The sequence below is a fragment of the Anabas testudineus genome, chromosome 2 (genome assembly GCF_900324465.2).
Source record: "Anabas testudineus chromosome 2, fAnaTes1.2, whole genome shotgun sequence".
Taxonomy (NCBI): domain Eukaryota; kingdom Metazoa; phylum Chordata; class Actinopteri; order Anabantiformes; family Anabantidae; genus Anabas; species Anabas testudineus.
In genome coordinates, this window is record NC_046611.1 from 18,154,221 (window position 1) to 18,175,055 (window position 20,835).

At 38.7% G+C, this 20,835-nt stretch overlaps 1 protein-coding gene across 1 annotated transcript; it reads left to right on the forward strand.

The window, feature by feature from the left end:
* Positions 1-627: 627 nt before the first annotated feature.
* cdh10a (cadherin 10, type 2a (T2-cadherin)) lies at positions 628-20,505 on the forward strand. The gene is made up of 11 exons (XM_026362939.1): positions 628-837; positions 7,924-8,218; positions 10,081-10,200; positions 11,366-11,533; positions 11,682-11,863; positions 12,462-12,715; positions 13,723-13,859; positions 13,982-14,103; positions 15,111-15,219; positions 15,594-15,845; positions 19,317-20,505. Exons 1-11 carry the CDS (start codon positions 628-630, stop codon positions 19,805-19,807), a joined length of 2,340 nt encoding a protein of 779 aa, XP_026218724.1. The 3' UTR covers positions 19,808-20,505.
* Positions 20,506-20,835: the final 330 nt, after the last annotated feature.

Sequence of the window (20,835 nt, forward strand, 5' to 3'; positions counted from 1 at the left end):
CTACAATCTACGACTGATGTTAAATTCAGTCATTGGATTTAGGCTGAGGAATTTCAAAATTGCATAATAAGCCCTGAGCATTTCGTTTTGGTTATAATGTGTGTGCAACTATTTTGTCTGTTTAATACTTCACAAATATCATGTATCCAGTCTTGCTTTAGTTTGTTGGTTTGACCTGCCAAGGGATCACAGAGGAAAACTTGCTTTATGGCAACATTTGTGTTCAATATTGACCCTTTAAAATAATAATAAAAAAGACTAAATAAAGAAAAATACATTTAAACAAAATGCTGCTGTTCTATTACAGCACAAACCTAAAACATCATATCACTTAGCAGTCAGTTCGTGTGTGTATAAGTGCTGCCCTCCTGCAGCCTGCATGCTATTTAAGTGGTTCTGCTACTCTGCTGGGATGTAAAGCCTATTGTCAAAGTGATAAAAAAAAAAAAAAGTATCGTGAAAGTGCTTCCTGACTAAAGTTTCCTTTTTTCACAGGGATCTAAAGGACATCAAAGAGAGGAATACAATGCCTGTTCTGATGACACTGCCTTCCAGTGTTCATCCTATCAGAAGCTTATTACCATAATTCAGACATTACTCAGGACATTTACCAGCTGATTGGATACCATGATAACCAATCAGGTTCTGCTCCTCTTGATGCTCTCTATCCCGTGGCCCAGCATCGCCCTGCCTTTCACACCTGGGAATATTGGGAATCTGTTTGGAATGACAGAGAGTGATGGGAGGATTCTTCAGCGGTCCAAACGTGGATGGATGTGGAATCAATTCTTTCTGCTCGAGGAATACGCAGGAAATGACCATCAATATGTCGGCAAGGTAATGTGTCCAAATACACTGTCTGCAGATTAATTATAGAAGGTTTAGCTTGTTGAAGTAGTGTTTGATGTAATTGGCTGAAGACAAATGGGGCTGCCAGAATTCTGGCTGTTACAGAGGCAGTTTAGTGGAGCTATCGGATACACAGCAAGTGCACACAAACTGCTCGCTTAGCCTTGAGTCTTCCTCTTTTTGAATAGCAGTAGATTTATTTAATAATATTATTCAGTGAAAACTTACAGATACATTTATATTGTGTATATTTATTGTTGGTCAGATTCCATCAGGGTAATGTAAAGTCATTCTCATAAGAAAAGCATCATAACTGCTCAAACTAGTCAATAATACCAGAGGTGCATTAGGCATAAGTCAGTTGAGCTGAAACTTCCTATTGGCAAGACTTCTTCAACACCAGAGCCATAAAAGAAATAGACTTTTCTCCATTCCAAAGTGATCCCTTGACAAGACTTTATAGAGAGTATAAATCATGACATACAAAAAGAAACTGGAAAAAAAGAAGACAGTGGCACCTAGTGCTCTGCAAATTTAAATCACACTGGCACTGTTCATACTTTCTGAGAAATATTTAAGGTGTTGCGTAGGGCCAGAAAACAGTCTCACTCAGAACAGTGGCTCGGAGACTAAATTAAAAACCTACAGCTCTTGCAAGACACTTTTCTCCCAAGAATCACAAAAAAATTGCGACTTTTGGGACAATGCTCCTCCTCCCCACCCACCCAGATCAGAGAGGTTCTTGTCAGCACACCCGTGCTAGCACTAGAAAGACAGGTGTGATGGGGAAAGCTGCAGTTATCAACTCGAGGGAGGGAAATGAGGTGACTGTCGACAGCCAATTTTCTCAGAGGAAGCTGGCTTTCATCACACACCTCATTCTCTGGAGTAAACAAGTGTCTTGTGCAAGGTTGAGTAGGGGGGTATATGACAACTTCTTTTGCAGAAACCATCATTCTGATATGATGAAGAGAAAGGAAAAGCAAAAATAAATGGAATAGGAGAAGAAGAGAAGAAGAGAAGAAGAAGAAAACGCGTCAATCAAGAAGGCCAATGAAATTCACCTTGTGTTATGTGATGAAGCAGCAAAGCCAATGCTAACTATACAGTAAATGGGGCCATCGGTTGATATGTCACTGACTGGTGTGATGTGGCTTTCTTCTTGACTCTTTGATGCTTTCTGGCACCTAACTTCTGTGGCATGACAGCAATCCCATCCACCAGTGCTCCTCTTTTCCTGTGTCCAATATCATTCACTATTAAACTGTCAGAAAAACATGAGGCTCTAATAAATTACAGAGGAGGGAAAAATAGGACGGGCACATACTCCCGTTCTGCTTTAGAGAACAAGCTGTAGCGATCCGTATCACTAATTCAATCAGTTTAACTTTGGAGTCTAAAGCTCCTTTCCCACATGCTCTGGAACCCTGACCTTCTTTAGGCATTACCCGGGTGATCTGAATGTAAGAAATGTCCAAGTAAGTTGTCCTAGGCATTAAACAGACTTTATCCTGATAGCCCCCCAGTACAAAGTCTGTGCAATATCTGTGTGAGCCCATGGGCAAATATAGCAGGTAATTGTTCCCTTTCAGTCAATGCAGTCATCAAAACAGCAGAACATATAAGAAATATTTACCATGCTTTCTGGTGTTGTATCACACTTCTCTCCTTCAGGCAACCAAAGGCTATATACATACCACATCGTTTCTAATCATGAAAGTGGACTTTGATGTGCTTTCCATGGTTTTACTAACTGTGTCACGTCATGCCTCCTGCACGCTCTACCCAGGGACCACCTCTCTCCAAAATCAAACAGACTATTTCCCCGAGTGAGAACGAAGTCTGACACATACAGTACAAACTCCTGTTGAGTTCTGCATGTGTGAACAAGCAACTCAGGACAATATTTGGATTTGATTCTCCAGACATTTTTCGAAGTGCATATGTGAAAACAGCTTTAGATAGAGAGAAAGTGGTAAAGGAAAGAGCAAACACATAGAACAAGTTGAAGGACAGATAACTAGATGAATAGAAGCACATAAAATGGCTTGAAGTAGAAAACATGAAGACTTGACAGGAAGAGCAAAATAGTCAATTAATCAAACTAAAGCAGAGATGGCAGGTATTCTTTAGGTTCAGCTTCAATAACGTTATATAAAGATTCATGGTAGATAATAAAGCAAGTTGTAGAATGGCTAGAAAGAGAACAATTTATGACAAAGATTAACATTACGGTAGAAAGTGGTGAAGACAAAGTCCATTTTCTATAACAAAAAAGAGATAAACCTTTTTTTATTTTTTATCAGAAACCTTATTTACTCTGAGGTTTTGCTTTAAATGTTCAAGTTTGTAGGTCATCATTGAGACAGAAAATAAAGGTAGAAGTGAAAGTGGTGGATCCACATGACTGAATTTCTCTGATGAGAACAAACGAGTGCTCCTGCTCTACCCATTATGGTTTATCAGCAGCGGAAAGCTTTAAGAAGCTGGAAGCTCATCTTTGCCACTAAGCACCAGCTCAGATAATGGTCCGGCAGTAGTTTGCCTGGGTTCAACCTGGTCATTTGTGCAGCAAAGGCAATCCAAGAGAGCGACTTCCCAGGATGATGACACTGGATAATTGTTTCCAAAATCTTAAGAGAGGTAGCTCAAAGTACAAGTTCCGCCACCACAACGAAGGATTAGGACTTCTGCACTCCTCATTGGTGCTCAACCCTCTGAATCCCCCACTCTACCTGACTTAGCCCATTGTGAGTTCTGGCTATTCCAACAAACAAGGACAACATGAATGTAAAATTATATGAGTTATTTCGTTAAGTCCTGTTAAAGCACAGCCAACCAACAAAAAAGGAAAGTATGAAAAGTATCTGCTGCTTTCATAATTAGTAAACAATGTTATTTTTCATACGAAAGGCCAAACCTTACTGATTCCAGCATCATTAATATTACATTGCCCTGCTTTTTTCTTGTAGACAAGATAATTACTGGATTAATTGCGTGATAATTGGTTGAAGGTTATCTGAAATAAAAGTCACTGTCAGCTGCAACCGTAATAGATATAATGACATAAAGTAAGACACAGTGAGGGGTCAATGGACCGATAGAAAGAAGAAAAGGAAAAAAGCTACCGAATGATAGACAACAAGATAGATAGAACATTGGGACAGAGAAACAGAATAACAAAGTCATACACACAGATTGAAAGACACACAGGCAATGAAAGAGCGAGAGAGAAACGTAAGAAGCAGAACCGAGACCAAATGCAAAAAGCACTTTCCTGCCCAGCATAAAGCTATCAAAGGCTTGATGGTTGTCCTCATAAAGATCATTTAATGGCCTTTGCACAGCACTGTGGGAGACCTTGTTTATTTCACATTCAATCAAACCTCTCCAATCAACCCACACACTCACTAACTGTCACTTGAGGTTGATTTCGTGATTACGGCAATCAAATCAGATGTAAAGAACAGTCACATTCTTGTATAACTCGTTTCTTAACTGAAAAGGAAGTGCACTACTGTTGCTGCACTATATAATAAAAGTGGCTCGCATTGCTTACCGGGGTATTCTGAAGACACGCTGCTTTGAGGCTTACATACCGAGCAGTGCTGAGTGACACCTCAGAATGATAAGAAAATAACTGCATTAGTAAAAGTACGGCTTTACAGGGCTTACTATGGTTCAATGGCAATTGTCAACACAGAAAAAAAAGCGTACTATATTTTATGATGGTAAATATACTATGCAGTGGCTGTGCGTGTATCGAGCATAACACCCTCAAATCTCATTTTAACTGACTTTCACGGGGCCATTAATGTGTGTGAGCGCTTACTGTGTGCAGCTGTGGTGCCCTACTTCTTAAGCGGGGCTGTGAAGTGTGAACACTTGCAATGCTCAGCAATACAAGAACAAACTATGGATTCTGAAGCATTTCAGTAATGTGTTTGAAGTGAACAAAATCCTATTAAATTCCTGCTACACTGTATTGTCTCGTGCCTTGTAAACAAAATGTGCTGCCCTAAATTTGAATATTCAAGGTAGCTCACTTTGTTGTGTTAATACTTTGTCAATACGTATCCTTGCGATTTTGCACGGCCTTGTTTCCTAATTTTCTGCATTGATTTTCTAGACCTTGTATGAAGTATGGAAAAATACAAGCACACTGCAGATACTGTAAACTGTAAAATTAACCTGCCTAACACGTTTGAGTACTGTACTCCAACAGTAAAAAAAAAAAAAGCCTATGTCTTAAGAGAAAGAGAGGGAGGAAGAGCAATTATTCTGTATCCGTGCTACACTCTATTTTGCTATCTCCTCTATGCAGCACAGAGCAATGCTTACCAGAGACCTGACAAGAATTGCCAATGATTTTGCTGCTTTACTGACAATTCCTCAGTGTTTGTGCAAGGCGATTTAACTCATCAAGGCTCTCTTCTGTGCTTCTGTTGTAAGGCCTTGAAAAGGCTGTGTTTGTGTTGCAAGGCCTTGAAAGGAGAGCCACCGAATCTCTGCAAATATAATGTGGTGGAGCTAACATTTGATTTTGTTAAGGTTGTGCAAAAACACTTTGCGCCACACTTTATGTATCAATGAAATTTCTTGTAGCTGTTCTAGACGCACAATGTTCACTCTGCATGTTAGATGTAGAGTTTAGACTTCAATATTTGAAAAGCGGCCTCTAGTTTATGCTCTACTTGGTTTCTACAATTTAAATCTACACTGAATACATTTAGTGTTAGTTACTTGTGCACAGCACCTCCTCAGTTGCACTACCACTGAGTAAGAAATTCATGGACAAAGGGATAAGACATGTTTACCCTATATGGTTAGAAAACCAATTCATATAGCCAGCACGCATCCAATAATAGGTCCATGCGCTAAGGGCTTATATGCTCCCAGAAAAAAGAAAGGAAATAAAAAATGCATACCACTAGGTTCTACAAAGATTGTAAAACTCCTATTATCCTGTAGACAGCTTGGGTGCATAGGGTACAGCCTCCTTTGAAGACTCATTGTGTGTTGTTTTCGCTTCTCAGGTACCTTTTTTTGCAGGATTAACAACCAAGACTGTGAAATATGGTAATAATCAAATGAAAACTCCTGGAGAATAATATCAAAAGATTTGGAAAAAAAAGTAATTTGTGTGGCTTGACATGGTCTGAAATTGTACTGGCCTAATTATTACACTGTAAGCACAGAAGTGGGTTTGAATAGTCACAGGTCTGGATATCAGTAATGAAATATATTTCTGTGTCGGAAAGAGAAGCTTTGCTTAGCGAACGTGTGCTAATGTTTCCTACAGACGATAAAACACTAGAGAAAGGATTTGATTTGAAAGTAGAGGAAAGGTGGCTGCACTATACACTTTTTTCATGAGTGTAATTGTGCATACAAAATATATGAAGACAGTTTCAATGCAAACACTCTGTCCCAAAATTAGTCTGTCATTCATAATCAATGGCAGGAGCAGCTTTCACCACCGTCATGAAGCTTTGGTTCACTGGTGTGCAGCTCAGGAGAGAACTCCTATTTCCAAACAATGAACAGAGTGTCCCAGAACACAAATATGTGACTATTCGAGCTGACTGATATTCCTTTTTAAAAGACTTTGGATAATGGATTCATCTGCATGAAAATATTTCAAACACAATGCCAAGTACTGTGCATATTGTTGATTTGAACTTGACGGCATCTTGTTTTCACGTGTCCCCATTTTTTAATTCTGCCTGAGCATAGCGAGTACTCTGGCAGTACATTTCTGATTTCCATCCAAAGTTGTACTGTTGACATCACCCTTCCAAGTGCAGGGAAAAAAATAATTAGTTTCTTCACAGCATGCAGACATTAATATTAATAAGTTACTGACGTACATTCTGTGTCCCTAACTACTTGTCATTTAAAATGTGAACCCATGAGACAGTGCTCTAAATATATCTGCTGACAGATCCAGTACAGTAATGAGCTTGAATCAAGTGTCTGTCACAATGTGCCACCATTACTCCTCCATGACACTTGGAGCTGCTTCAAGGTGATGGATAGGTCAGAGGTGACTAATTTTAGCAATTGTTGCTGTAGGTCAGGGTTTCACCATTTTTCAAAGGCACAATTAGGAAGAAAAATCTTAGACTAATTTGATCTGGAGTAATGGAGTTTGTCACACTTGACACTGGGTGCCAAGGCCTCAGATTTATCTTGGGTTTACACATTATCTCAGTGATCACTGAAGTGCCAAAAAGTTTTTATACTCCCAGTCTTTGATGTAAAGGTAGCTGAAGTCACATTGAGCCAAACTGTATAATTAATGGATCAATTCCCAAGACACTAGCAAGTAGCGTTTACTTACTTTTGCTTGTGATTCTCAAAATTATAAATTTTACTCAGGGCTTTCCCTTAAAGTATACAACACTCTAAATCCTCAGAGAACCAAGTCATTAGGAGAAAAAAAATAATAATAAAAAAGAGAAAATGGCCTAAACTGCAGAGATGTGTGTAGACGGTAGGGAGTTAAGAAGAAAAAATGTTAACTTTAATGTAAATGGAAGCCTGTACTAGGGAGAAAAATGGGGATTTGGAAACCAAAACATTTAGCAACAAAATTGGGAGATATGGAGAAAGATCTCTCAGTAATGTGTAAAAGTTAAAAGACACATGGGAGCATTGCTGTATCGGAGAAACCATTAACAAGCATTATGTATTTATTGTCTTCTACTGTATGTATGAATACTGTTCAACTTCTGTCAAAACAATTTCAAAGAGACTTGTTGTTGATGTTACCTCAGGAACAAAGGCAAGAATTTGTTATTTTGAAATGGTGTTCAAAGCAATGATTAGGTAATGATTTGTAGTAAATATTGTGGATGATTTTGTTTATTGGCTTTCATTCCACAGAATACCTTTAAACACTTTAAGCCATTGGTTGCACAAAATTAATGTGTCTGACAGAAAGCTGTAGTTATGTTTTCGTGCATGCCTGAAGTGAATGACAGAAGAGTGTGCAGCGCCTCTAATTATAAGCCCATACAATGTCACTTTATTTTTACAAGTTTGACTCTAATGGGTCTCTCTTATTTTCAGTTGCACTCCAACATGGACAAAGGTGATGGGACTGTGAAGTATGTCTTGACTGGAGACGGTGCAGGCACATTGTTCTTGATTGATGAGAAATCTGGGGATATTCATGCCACCAAGAGGCTGGACAGGGAAGAGAAAGCTATGTACACACTCCACGCCAAAGTTCTGGATAGAAGCACGAATGCAGAGCTGGAGCCGGACACTGAATTCAATATAAAAATTCACGACATCAATGACAATGAACCAAAGTTTGCGAGGGAAATCTACTTTGCCAGTGTCCCTGAAATGTCTGAAGTTGGTAAGTTGTTGTTTACTGGGCTATTTTGGCAAATTGAAAAATGTGAAGATTTGAATTTGGTCACTGCTTACTAATAACTGGAATATTTGTTGGGCAAAAATACTATATAAAGTAACAGTTTTTTGTATTAGTTGTTATTTTTTTCTAGAGACCAAAGGACTAAAAAAAATAAGGGTTAGGGGAATAATCTTTGTTTTTTTTTTTTATTTAATTAGTTGTTCAATTAAATTGTTATTAGCATTTTGTACGAGTTGAATTTCATTGAACAATATCCATCAATCAACTGGGTCGAATGCGATGCTGTTAATCGCTGTTTTTCGTGATTGTTATTTGTTAGATTTAACTCATTAGACATTCACAACAATTAATGTCATTTGCCATGTTTAATAGGCAGAAATATTGAAAGTTTAGATTGTCAAAGTCCTTTGAATTAAGGATTTGCTTCATTGACCTCTACTTCATTCATTTCAAGCAATATAAATCAACCAACTGCAATAAATATAAACAAAGCTTATAAAATAATGCGAGTCAATTCTCAATTATGAAACCACAAATTAATACATGGAAGCAATCAGGGGTAAATCAAAACCCAATTGCCTATATGACAAATAACAATGCCCTATTTGGAATTCATAATGCACTGTTCTTAGCTTCCCAACTGCATGGATACTCGCAAAGGTGGGTCAGGGTCACCACTACTTATCTCAAGACTAATAAACTGCCTTATATGTTCAGATTGAACACAGTGGTTAATCAAGCAAGCCAGCCATGAAAAATCAGCAACTCCCTTTTATGCTATCAGTGCTGGGACTAAGTGGGACAGATGTTCAAGGGTTCATTAGTATGCACGGAGAGTGTCAGACCCAAACAGGACACAGCAGAGGTCTCCTGAATGCCAAGGACAGTATTTGCAATGTGCATGTTATTGAAACGCTTGGTGGATTATGTAGGACTTAATATGGCAGTGACTTCAATGATAGGCTCTCTGAGAGGAACCAAGCACTTCATAACCTTAAACATGTATGTCTAACATCAATTGGACTTATTCAGTACTGTGATGACCAAGAGAATAGCACCGTGTTTGGCATCACTGTTTATTTGCACTGCATAATGTGCAATTGATGTTTGTTAGGGTCCCTGTGATTGTTTTATTTTAGTCTTGATAATATCATGAATTTCATCCTAATTGTTTTACAATATCAAGTTGATGGATTAAATCTCAGCTGTAAATCAGAATATGTTTATGAGAAAAAATATCAAACATAAATGTACGATACGAACGTAGCAGTGATCCTTACTTTCTATTATTATTTCAAATAAAAATTCATATTAAAAGCAATGGTTCAGGTAATTTCAGACTTGATGGGCACACCAAGAAATTCTAAATCTTCACTTAAATTATTGATGAAGCGGAACCTCTCAGTCTCAGATATTTAAAAAAGATCCAACAACTAGAACAATGGGGTTTATTCACTTTGGTTTCACAGTTTTGGAAGTAGCAACCTTATTGTTTCTTTCAAAAGACAAGAAATCACTTCTAATGGTATGTCCTTGATTGATTTTACTGAGACATCACTGCCTCTTTGTAGCCGACCAATTTGACTCACACATGTGCCATGTTGTTTGACATGAAAATTGCAGATTAGACACGGTTTACTAGTAAAATACAAGCTAAATCAGACAACTGCTCTTATTAAAGCTGTCAGTATGACTCAGTACATCAATGAAAAGTGCTGGTAAAGTAACGACAAATTATGTAGGAGAGGAGCATAAAAAAATGCTGCAACAGTGGTGTGATTTGTGTCTCAATGCATGTAGTATAGCTGATTTGGCTATAAAATTGACTTTGCATGTTTTTGCAGGTACGTCTGTTGTCACTGTAACTGCCACTGATGCTGATGATCAAACATATGGGAACAGCGCCAAGCTTGTGTATAGCATTCTGCAGGGACAACCTTATTTCTCTGTGGACTCTGAAAATGGTAAGTCAAACCCTGCAGAAGCTCTTGTAAGCAGTTTCTTGCATTACGTAAGCGTGCAGTCTATAAACAGATACCTATTACTCAATGTTTCTAAAAAAAAACTAGCTGAGTAATGATCTGCTTCAGATTTCTATTAATCTTAGAAAACTTGAGCTGTTAAAATTACCTTAGAAGGACACGTTGATCAAATGATGAATTTCAGCCTAAACAGATAAGAGTTGCACCTTTTCAAGAAGATTAGTACTCTTTGTTATTTGTAGATTTGTGTAAGAAGACACTAAATTAGATGATCAATGTCAGTTTTATCTATAAGGATTCACTAAAGACTCCACATTTCATTGTCACTATTAGCTGGAATTGGTCAAAAGAAAAAAAAAAGTCAAGCCTAATGCTCTCAAAGGTGCATCCCACCAACAAAAAATGTGCATGTCAAGGCACCCACAGCTCTTGAACAGGTTTAGGTAAAATTATAGTTTTTGGTTAGGTAGTAAAGGCAAACGTGACTTAAAGTAATAGACTGGCTGTGTTTATATCAATTACATTTGACCAAAAACACAGCTGTTCCCTAATGTTAACTTAACTTCTTGTTTAATCCTAAAATGCAGCATTCAAGATACACTGCATGTTGTATGGCCACGATCAATGAGGACCACCTGCTTTAACACATAATGCAGTACAGTATATAAATGTATTACTTCTGACACTAGAAAAAACCTACAAGGGAGTTGAATAATGCGAGCAGCAATTACATTTCATCTCTAAACATAACTGACAAACCACATTAGAAGTATGTTCCTGGTACTTTTCTTTCCCAGGTGTTTGAAACCTTCCCTAAGGAACAATAGGTCAATCCACAATAGGGGTAAAACCCTGGGAAGACTAAACAAGTTAGCCAACTAATGTATCAAAAGCACAGCAGTCAATCTGTGTTTATGCCATTACACACAACAGCAGTGCAGCAGGTTTTTACAAATGCCAGGTGTAACATGTTATGCTGTGACCAATTGTCAACATTCATCGCTGCATGTTATGCGCCAATAGTTCCCACACCAAAGTTTCTGGTCACTGGGAAATGTCTATGTTGTGGTACAGGCATAGAAGCATAGAGACGTAGACATATTTAAGTGCAGTTTTCTTTTTTTGTCCTTCTTTTAAATCTCCTCAGGCACAATCAAGACAGCTCTGCCTGGTATGGATAGAGAAGTGAAGGAAAACTACCAGGTTGTGATCCAGGCTAAAGACATGGCCGGACAGATGGGCGGCCTTTCAGGAACCACTACAGTCAGCATCACCCTATCCGATGTGAACGACAGCCCACCACGATTTGCTAATCGTAAAAAGACTTCTTCATACGTTGCATTAATTTGTAGGGTAGATTTGTAGGCTAAGTGACCTCGCGTCACAGACCTTTGAGTTAAAGACGTATCTCAGACGTACTCATGTCACAACAACACTAATGTTTAATTTACTGTCATGTATAGATTCCTTTCGTGTGACTGCTGTGGAGTCTACAGAGATTGGAGGTGCCATTGGTCATATTAAGGCTGATGATCCAGATGTTGGGCGTAATGCTGAGATGGAATACAGCATTGTCGGTGGCCACGACACATTCAACATTATCACCGACCAAACCACACAAGAGGGAGTCATTGTAATTAAGAAGGTAACAATTGCATGTGTTGCTTGTAGTGCTTGCATGTGTTTTTATATAATTGCTCAGTGTAAAAACTTAAAAGTAAATGGCCAGATTTTACAAAACTCCTTTTAATACTTATTTAAAGGAAGCATAATGCTATAACTTTGCAGAGTTGGTGCAGAGTTTCTCTTGACTCTTCAAGTTTTACCCTATGTTTTAATCTAAATTGAATTTGAGCTGTCTTTTTATCTCGTCCTAATATGTATGTTTCGCTTCAATGGGAAGACAGAATGGTACAGTTTGAGATTAGAAACAGCCCCTTGATAATGTGCATTCATGTAAGAAAGACGACACAATTTATTTTTGAACTGCTGTGTAAAATCAGATACCCTAAGCCTGTGAAATTAATAAAATAATACACTCCTTTGCTAGAAACTCTTTAGTTTTCCCCTAAGATCTCGCAGATCAGTACTCCTCACTTGGATTTGTAACTTAGAATTTCAAGTGTGAATTAGATAAAGGCAGACAAATGAAATGCAATGAATTGCCTATCAAAATCCTGGAGGCTGACAGTTTTTTTATGGAAAAGTCTACAGCTTGACTTCTGATGCTCTTTCATCTCCAGGCACTGGATTATGAAAGTAAAAGGGACTACGAGTTCAGAGTGGAGGTTAAAAACACCTACTTAGATGCAAGGTTCATCCATGGTTTGCAATTCAAAGACTACGCCACAGTCAGGGTAACAGTGGAGGATGTGGATGAGCCCCCTGTTTTCACCAGGAACCCTTACATCATCGAGGTGCATGAGGACACAGCTGCTGGCAGCTTTGTTGGTGTGGTGTCAGCCAGGGACCCTGATGCTGACAACAAGCCAGTCAAGTAAGCTCCGAGAGAAGTGTTTAAAGTGCCAGATTGTTAGAGCCAAATGTCAAATCCATCCTCTACCTCTCCACATGAAATGTATTCTCCTTGGGAATTAAGCACTTGGTCAAATTTGAAATTAATCAATGACCTGTTAAGTAAAGATTTCCTCTACCAAGTGGGTGTAACACTTTTTGGTAAATTGAATGCTTCAAAACTCATTGTTGCAGCTTTAATTATACTAGGATGAAATCAATAAGAAAACAAGCAACACATAGTGGAAATACAAAGTCACCTCTTATCAGTTTTCTAGAGTGAGAACAAAAATGTGCCCACTTGGCTAAATCTAATCCATCAGCCAACCCATGTGTCAGTGCGGAGGGGGAAGAAAAGGATATTATTCATGGTTCCCTCCTGGTGATTTCCCAGTGGAAAGATGGCGGCGGCCCTGTGAAGCGAATACAGACACTGTTTATTTCCCAGAATTATGTAAGCCCTCTGTGGCACTGCTCAAAGTCAAAGTGAAAGAGCCTAATTTGCTGTATCGATTCACACAGGTCAGTGCCGCCTTTCCACACATATGGCGCCTGCCCGTCTTTGACACAGAGAAACGCCACTCTCAGCCCATGCCACATGGCATATTGTGTTGCATATTCAAATTTCAGAGCAATATGAAAGTTGACTATGACAAATGAGCAGGCGCTATGAAACGATGCATCATCTTTTGACAATGAAGAGAATAGAATGCATTTTCTTTTTTTGAAAACAACAGGCAACGTACTGTGTAAAACATTTTTATAAAGTTAGGAAGTACTTTATCGTGTGCATCTTTTGAGCATGAATTTGTTAGAACAGAAAAGATCCTACAGTAAATGCACTTTATTGCATGAACACTGTCCAGGACTGCCCCTGGTTATGAACTAATGTATAACTGTTCCATGGAGTGACAGCACATAATGTGCTCTACTGTATGTTTACAGATCTTATGCAGTTATAGTAATAAAATAATTGTGTTCTTCTTTCAGATACTCCATTGATAGGCACACAGACCTAGAGAGGCTATTCAACATTGATTCTGTGAACGGCACCATCACAACACTCAAAGCACTGGACAGAGAAATGTCTAAATGGCACAACATCTCAGTGGTGGCTACTGAAATAAGTAAGTAACTGACATTTCAATTTTTATTAAGATTTTGTATTTTATGTTGAAACTAGTCATCTATGACCTGGAAAAAGTAAAGTTGATTCAAATTTTTCTTTTTTTTTCTTTATTTATTTCAGACAATCCACGCCAGACAACTCGCGTGCCTGTGTTCATCAAGGTGTTGGACGTCAACGACAACGCCCCTGAGTTTGCAATGTCCTACGACACTTTTGTCTGCGAGAATGTCAAGGCAGGACAGGTGTTTAAAACTCTGTGTTCATACTGTAATGATCTTTGTGAAGTGATACTGCATGATCAATGCAAATCATGCAAATCAAAGTTAATGGCTGAGTACAAGCCAAAGAGATATAAAGGATCAAAATATCAATCACTATATACAGATTAGTGACATAATAAAGGAAAAAACTGGATAAATAAGGGTAGAAACATGGTGAATATAGATACTTCCACACAGGTGCACTGCATGGTACAACTGAGTAATTAACATCCAATCATACTGTGTAGCATGTATAAAAACTCTGAGCAGTCCTCGTTAATTTGGATATCATCTTGCAATTACAAGATTGCAAGAGGAAAAGAGCTAAGTGACATTGAAAGAGGTTTCATTGTCAAGGCACAGATGGCAGGAGCTTTAGTCACAAGACTCCTCAGCTGGTTAATGTTTCAAAGTAACGTTCAATTAGACTTATGGGAAAGAAATTGGTAAAAAGGTATCGGAACTGTGGTCAACAGTGCAAGATAAGTCATCACTCACCATATATTTGTCAATGTGTGGTGTACACCGAGAGAGCAGCATGCAGTACAGTACAATAGAAGAATCATCTACTTTTTTTTACTCCCTGGCATTTATGGAACTGTTTTTATTCACAATGTCCATGGTTCATACTGAGGGATCTGACTTTTACACTATATGTACGGGCAGATATGCATGCATACTTTTGGAGATGCAGCAAATTACTAAATTATAAAAACATGCATCTCTAATTGCCAATTAATTTAGTATGTATCTGATTGGCCTCAGTTTATTTGCATTGAATATTTTTCCAACACTGCTGTCCCAGGGTGTAGACTTGCTTTGTAAGGCAATACATTATAATGCACACAAATCATTTGGCGTAATCAAAATAGTGCAGAAAACCACTTTGCTTCCCATTACGTCTTTTGGATTGGATGTTTTCAGGAAATAATTACACGTTTTCATGCGTTTTCTTATACACTGTCCTCTATTTGTTCTCTTCTTTGCAGCTGATTCAGACCATAAGTGCTGTTGACACAGATGAACCGCTTGTTGGACACAAGTTTGTCTTTAGTATAAGTCCCACCAACCCAAACTTCACCATAGTGGACAGGGAAGGTACTGGAATTTTACTATAATCCCCAAATAAATCTATAAATGGTAAAATAAAACTTGAGTTTTGACATGTTTTATTGTCCCCCACTGTGTGCCTCTACTCATGATGATGTCTAGAATTGTAAAATATATAAATATTAGAAAATGTATATGAAAAGTCCCAATAGCCTCCTTTGTTTGCTTTTACAATGAATACTACAATCATTACTCATTAAGCTTCAGTTTGTCTAGAAACTAAGGTGCCAATAAATCTAAATGGCACTGCCAAATTATTACGAGCTGCCACAGCAGGCAAAGAATGAAATAAAGATTGCTTTCCTGAGAGAACATCTAACTCAAGCATGTAATCAAGCTTTGCGATTTGCATCTTTCCTCAGATAACACTGCCAATATAGTGACACGGAGGGGAGGTTTCAGCCGGCGTGAGATGAACATGTACTTCCTGCCCGTTGTGATCTCAGACAATGACTACCCCATTCAAAGCAGCACCAGTACACTGATTGTACGCGTGTGTGCTTGCGACAGCCGTGGAAACATGCAGTCATGTAACCCTGAGGTCCTGCCCTTCTCAGATGGCCTCACAACTGGAGCTCTGGTGGCCATACTGCTGTGTGTCATTATTCTCCTCAGTAAGTCCTCTCGTGCATGAGTATGTGCATGTGTGACCAGGTAGAGTCGAACCCCTTTTGCTCTCCCTGTGATGTTTACTCATTTATTTAACCCTGGTTGAACCCACTAAAATCTAAATTCTTCCAGTGGAGTCACAGAATTAAATTCTATACAGCATACAGCACCATTTCTGCTTAGACTCTCAAATGATCTTGGCTGTGTATTGCCTCACTTACAGACACAGCCATTTTAAATAAATGAAAAATATAGCCTGTGTATTTAGTTATATTAGTGGTGAGTGGTAAGTGGCTTAGGAACTAATGATGGCGCCATGTAGAATGGATAGAGCTTGAATTGGCACGCTGACTGCGAAAGATATACCGTCAGGAAACAAAAGAAGGGTAGTGGGTGGGACCCAGCTGAAAACCAGCTGGCACAGAGTTTCTGAGACTGTACTTGCTGTTGAAGTCTACAGTGAAAACTGTCTCACATTTATAAAATGCATAGTTACAATTAAAACAACGGGCCTGAATGTTCCCATAAAACTAAACAGAAGCGCGCATTTATATCAGCAAATGGCTGTCCATTTTACCAGCTGACATGCCAGTTGTTACTATTTCAACTGTACCTAGGTGGCTACTTAATGCTGCCTCCCTGAGTTGGTTGAAAACAGTTTTAAAGCATCAACTTGCCAAACAATGTTTCTAGTATCACCTTTCAGAGATGGGATTTAGCAAATGGTTGATTTTATCAACTCTGAAGTTGGTGCAGCATCTTGTAATGTCAAACACGGCACTCTGTGACAGAGACTTTTTCAAAAAAAGAAATTCATCCTCTGACTTGAAGATGCACAAACATTGGTAAGCACTATGTCAGCACTACATCAATCTCTTTTGCCACCATGCCTGTAGTGAAAAGCAGCTGTTCCTTTAGCATTATAGCTGTGTTGTTGGAAAAAAATTAAAAGAAAAAGAAAAAGAATTATAAAAAAAAAAGGAGCCAACCAAAACAATCTGACAAGCATATAGTGGTTTTAAAGCAAGTGTTTTCTGTTTTTTAATGCTGGTATATCTGTGCTAGATGCCATATGAAACACAAAAAGGCAAAAAATAAGCACTCCAGACAGACCTTTCTTTCATATGCTTCATGCTGCAGCCAATTCAGAGTCAATAACAAGGCCCAGAGTGAGCTTCTTGCTCAAGTACATGCTGCTGAGTGCCCATAAAATTGGAAAAAAAAAGAAAAAAGAAGAAAAAATAGTGACTCTCTGTGCCATTATAAAGTTTACTATTACAAAATAGGACATTGATTGAAAACTTTGTCTCCCTGCTGTCAGCTATCAATGAAATGTTACTGAAAATGTGCATTTCTGCTGGCAGTCCCTGTTGTGCTTAGCTTAGAATCTCAACATGTTAAACAGCTCTGAATATTGGCACTGATCTCCTAATTCATTTTGATTTTTATATACAAAGTCCAGAATCAACTCATTTTGATTTGATTTTTGATTATTTGGTTGCATGAGACAGTAAATACTGTACCAATATTATATAAAGATTACTGACTGTAATTAATCCTCAGGGACATTTACATATTTTCAACTTTCAGCTAAATTGTAATCACATTTTATTTCTGTCTACAAATGCAATGATGTCTATATATTTTTGGGTCTACCAGTGTCAAAAAAAAAAAAAAAAAAACTGCACCAGTGAAATCTGCCTGAAAAAGGCATCACCATGTGCATATTTAAAGGAAAAAATCTGCTCCATATTACAACCATACACGTGCAACTACAACTATAGCAGAAGCTTAGTTGTAGTTGCACAACTAAGCAACTATAGCAGAAGCTTCTGTTAAGCACAGTAACCCACTTTAATTATCACTTTGAGCACAGACAGGACAGAAACTGAAATTTTGATTAGAATTGATTCACCCAATATAGATCAAATCACCTAACAAATCTCAGCATACAGCTACAGGTGGATTTAGCATATATTAGGTGACTGTTGCTAATTAAAGCAGATCTAATTTATAACTTGTTGCTTTGCATACTTAGCTATATTCTGCAGTTCTCCCTTACAATAACAGTTGTAAGCTGCATCCATCAGGCTATTAATACATTAAAACAAATCAGCCTTTGTATTTCCCTGGTAAAGTATGTTGCATGTTACATCCTGAGATGCTAAAACACCACTTCAGCCTCCTTTGTAATTCAATACAGTATGTAGCAGGGCATGTGGTTTTACCAAGCAAAAAGCAGAAATGTTTAGTGTTTATGTTCAAAGGCATATCAAGAGGTAATGAGTTTCAAATGTCATTGAACTTGCCTGGCCAAGCATAGTGCTTGATGGGAACATTTCGGACTTACCAGACATTGTAAATGTCAAGTCCTTGAAGGACATTGAAGGGAAATCAATAAAAAAAGTCAACAACATTGCCGTAATGAATATGAGCATAAATGGTTGTATTGATGGGCACTGTCTTCATACTTATGAGCCTCTAACCCTTTCCATATGTTGAATTTGAACCCCTTCCTGTCACAAGTTCTTATTTTGATTCATTATTTGATCTGTTCCCTGTGAAAACTACTTGAAGCAAATTGGTATTCATCAGCTTATCTTATGTACTTTAAATTTTCCAATTCTGAATTTTGGTGGTGGGCAGATCTTTCCTTCCCCACATATGGAGTACACTGAAGGTTAAACTTTATTCTCTCCACTTGAGCAAAATATCATGACATCTGCTCATTATCAGATGCTTTTCACGCTCAAAACCCCCTGACAGACTGTCTCATTCACCTCTGCTTGACTCCAACAGGCAGGCGCTGAGCTGGAACGGCTCTCCCTATCTGGTCCTCATCATTGCAGCCCTCTGTGCTGTCTAAAAACATGGCAGTGGTCAGTCACAACTGTTCATAAAGAACCTTTTAAATAGCTAGCCCCACCCCTACCCAAGCCATGTTGAAGGCATTGTAATTAACACCCAGGTGGGAGGCAAGTAGACTACTACTTTACCTGCTGGTAGGACAAAAAGGGAAATGAAGGAGAAGGAGAGGAGCACAGGTGAGGCAGGATTTGCTCTTTTCCCATAAGTGAAACTGCTTCCTCCTTGCTCCTGAAGAATTAAGAGGTAATATAAAAATCTTGCTGCCACACAGTGCCACTCTGTGGAAACATGCTCACTCTGCAAAGACGGATCGTCTTGCGGTTGAAAAAGACTAACGGAGGTGAGATAGGAGGTTGTGTGCTGGCAAGAATTAGGAAACGAATCCTCCAACCACGGTGCATTTCATCCAGCGAATGTGCCGTTCAAGAAAAACGAAAGAAAAAGGGGTTTTTCAGTGAATCTTTAATAATAGGAGGCGAATGCCTAAGGCAATGTTGGTGATTTATCACTTGCAGCAAATGTGTCTCCCTCCTGTGCTTTAATGCTTGACACACGTTAGTAGACACACATCTAATGCTGAGCTTTTGCTCTCTATTGTTTTTGCGTAGTGATCGTGGTGCTGTTTGCTGCCCTGAGGAGGCAGAGGAAGAAGGAGCCTCTGATCATCTCCAAAGAGGATGTCAGAGACAACGTTGTCAGCTACAACGATGAAGGGGGTGGAGAGGAGGACACTCAAGCCTTTGATATTGGCACATTGCGCAACCCAGAGGTGATGGATGCTAACAAGCTACGCAGGGACATCATACCCGAAATGCTGTTTCCCTTTCGGAGGACATCACCTATAAAGGATAACACGGATGTCAGAGACTTCATTAACGGGAGGCTGCAGGAGAACGATTCAGACCCCACAGCACCCCCCTATGACTCCCTGGCCACGTATGCTTATGAGGGCAGTGGGTCACTGGCAGAATCCCTCAGCTCTCTGGAGTCTGCTGCCACCGAGGGGGACCAGGATTACGATTACCTAAGCAACTGGGGACCCCAATTCAAAAAGCTGGCAGAGATGTACATAGGGAGGAGCGTTGACAGAGAGGCCTAGACAGCCTGTCCTTTTTAATCAAGCCAATTTCTTCTGTCTGTTTATCTTGTTAACTAGCCAGACAGCTACTTGTCTAGTTAGTTAGCCAGCTCGATGACCGTCTGTCTACCTATCTGTCTAGTTCGCTAGCTAGCTCGCTAGTCAACTAGTTGTCCATTGGATTCTCAAACACACGTGTGCATGCACACACGCACAAACACGCACGCACACACAGCTGCCCTAGCGAGCACGCTGTGTGCATGGAAATTAAGACTTGAACTGAGTGGAATCTTCTCATCAATGGAGATCCAGTATAATTCTCCAACTTCTACTGTTTTTGGTCATAATCAGTAAAGATGCCTTTGAATTTTAGGATTTTTGTGAACTATGGTGTGGACTGTGTGTTTTGTAATTGACCTGAGCGATAGTAGTATTGTATACTATCAATGTTTAATGGCACTGGACTTGGGTTTGGGTGGGGTAGGAAAGGAGTTCAGTGGCTTTTCCAGCCAACTCCATTAAATACTGTAAATGTACAAAGTGTTTTTAATGATGGACATCCTATATACTATTTGCTATCTTTGTTTGACAAGCAATGTTCATGTGAATGGTTGGTGCAGTTTATTTGTCAAACTGTGAATTCATTTCATCATATAGGTGTAATATGTACTGAAAAGTGTATGTTGTAGGAAAACTGTCATACACTGAACTCATGCTGTTTGAATGCTGACTCATATTGTTTTATATATATATTTTTATACTTATTTTTTTAATAAAATTATGAAGAAAAAAACTGTTGTTATGGTTGCATAAATCAGCTCTACACTGATATAGTAAAGTATTCTCTATATTTCATGCAGTTCGCATCTTGCAGTTCCACACACTACGCTACGCTTAGTGAAGTCAAATACACATTTATAAGCATGTGTATTTGTTTTTTGTTTTTTTTTATAAATGTAAATGAATGCATGTCACTAAGAGGGATAACATCACACTGTATGATGTGTCATGTTATCCGTCTAAAGGCAACTTCATACTTTCTGCATCAG

Excerpts from the sequence above, each read along its gene's own strand:
- cdh10a (XM_026362939.1), top strand. The coding sequence starts at position 628 with ATGATAACCAATCAGGTTCTGCTCCTCTTGATGCTCTCTATCCCGTGG. Across the intron at positions 8,219-10,080 it reads CCCTGAAATGTCTGAAGTTG|GTACGTCTGTTGTCACTGTA; the intron begins GTAAGTTGTTGT and ends ATGTTTTTGCAG. Across the intron at positions 12,716-13,722 it reads GCTGACAACAAGCCAGTCAA|ATACTCCATTGATAGGCACA; the intron begins GTAAGCTCCGAG and ends TTCTTCTTTCAG.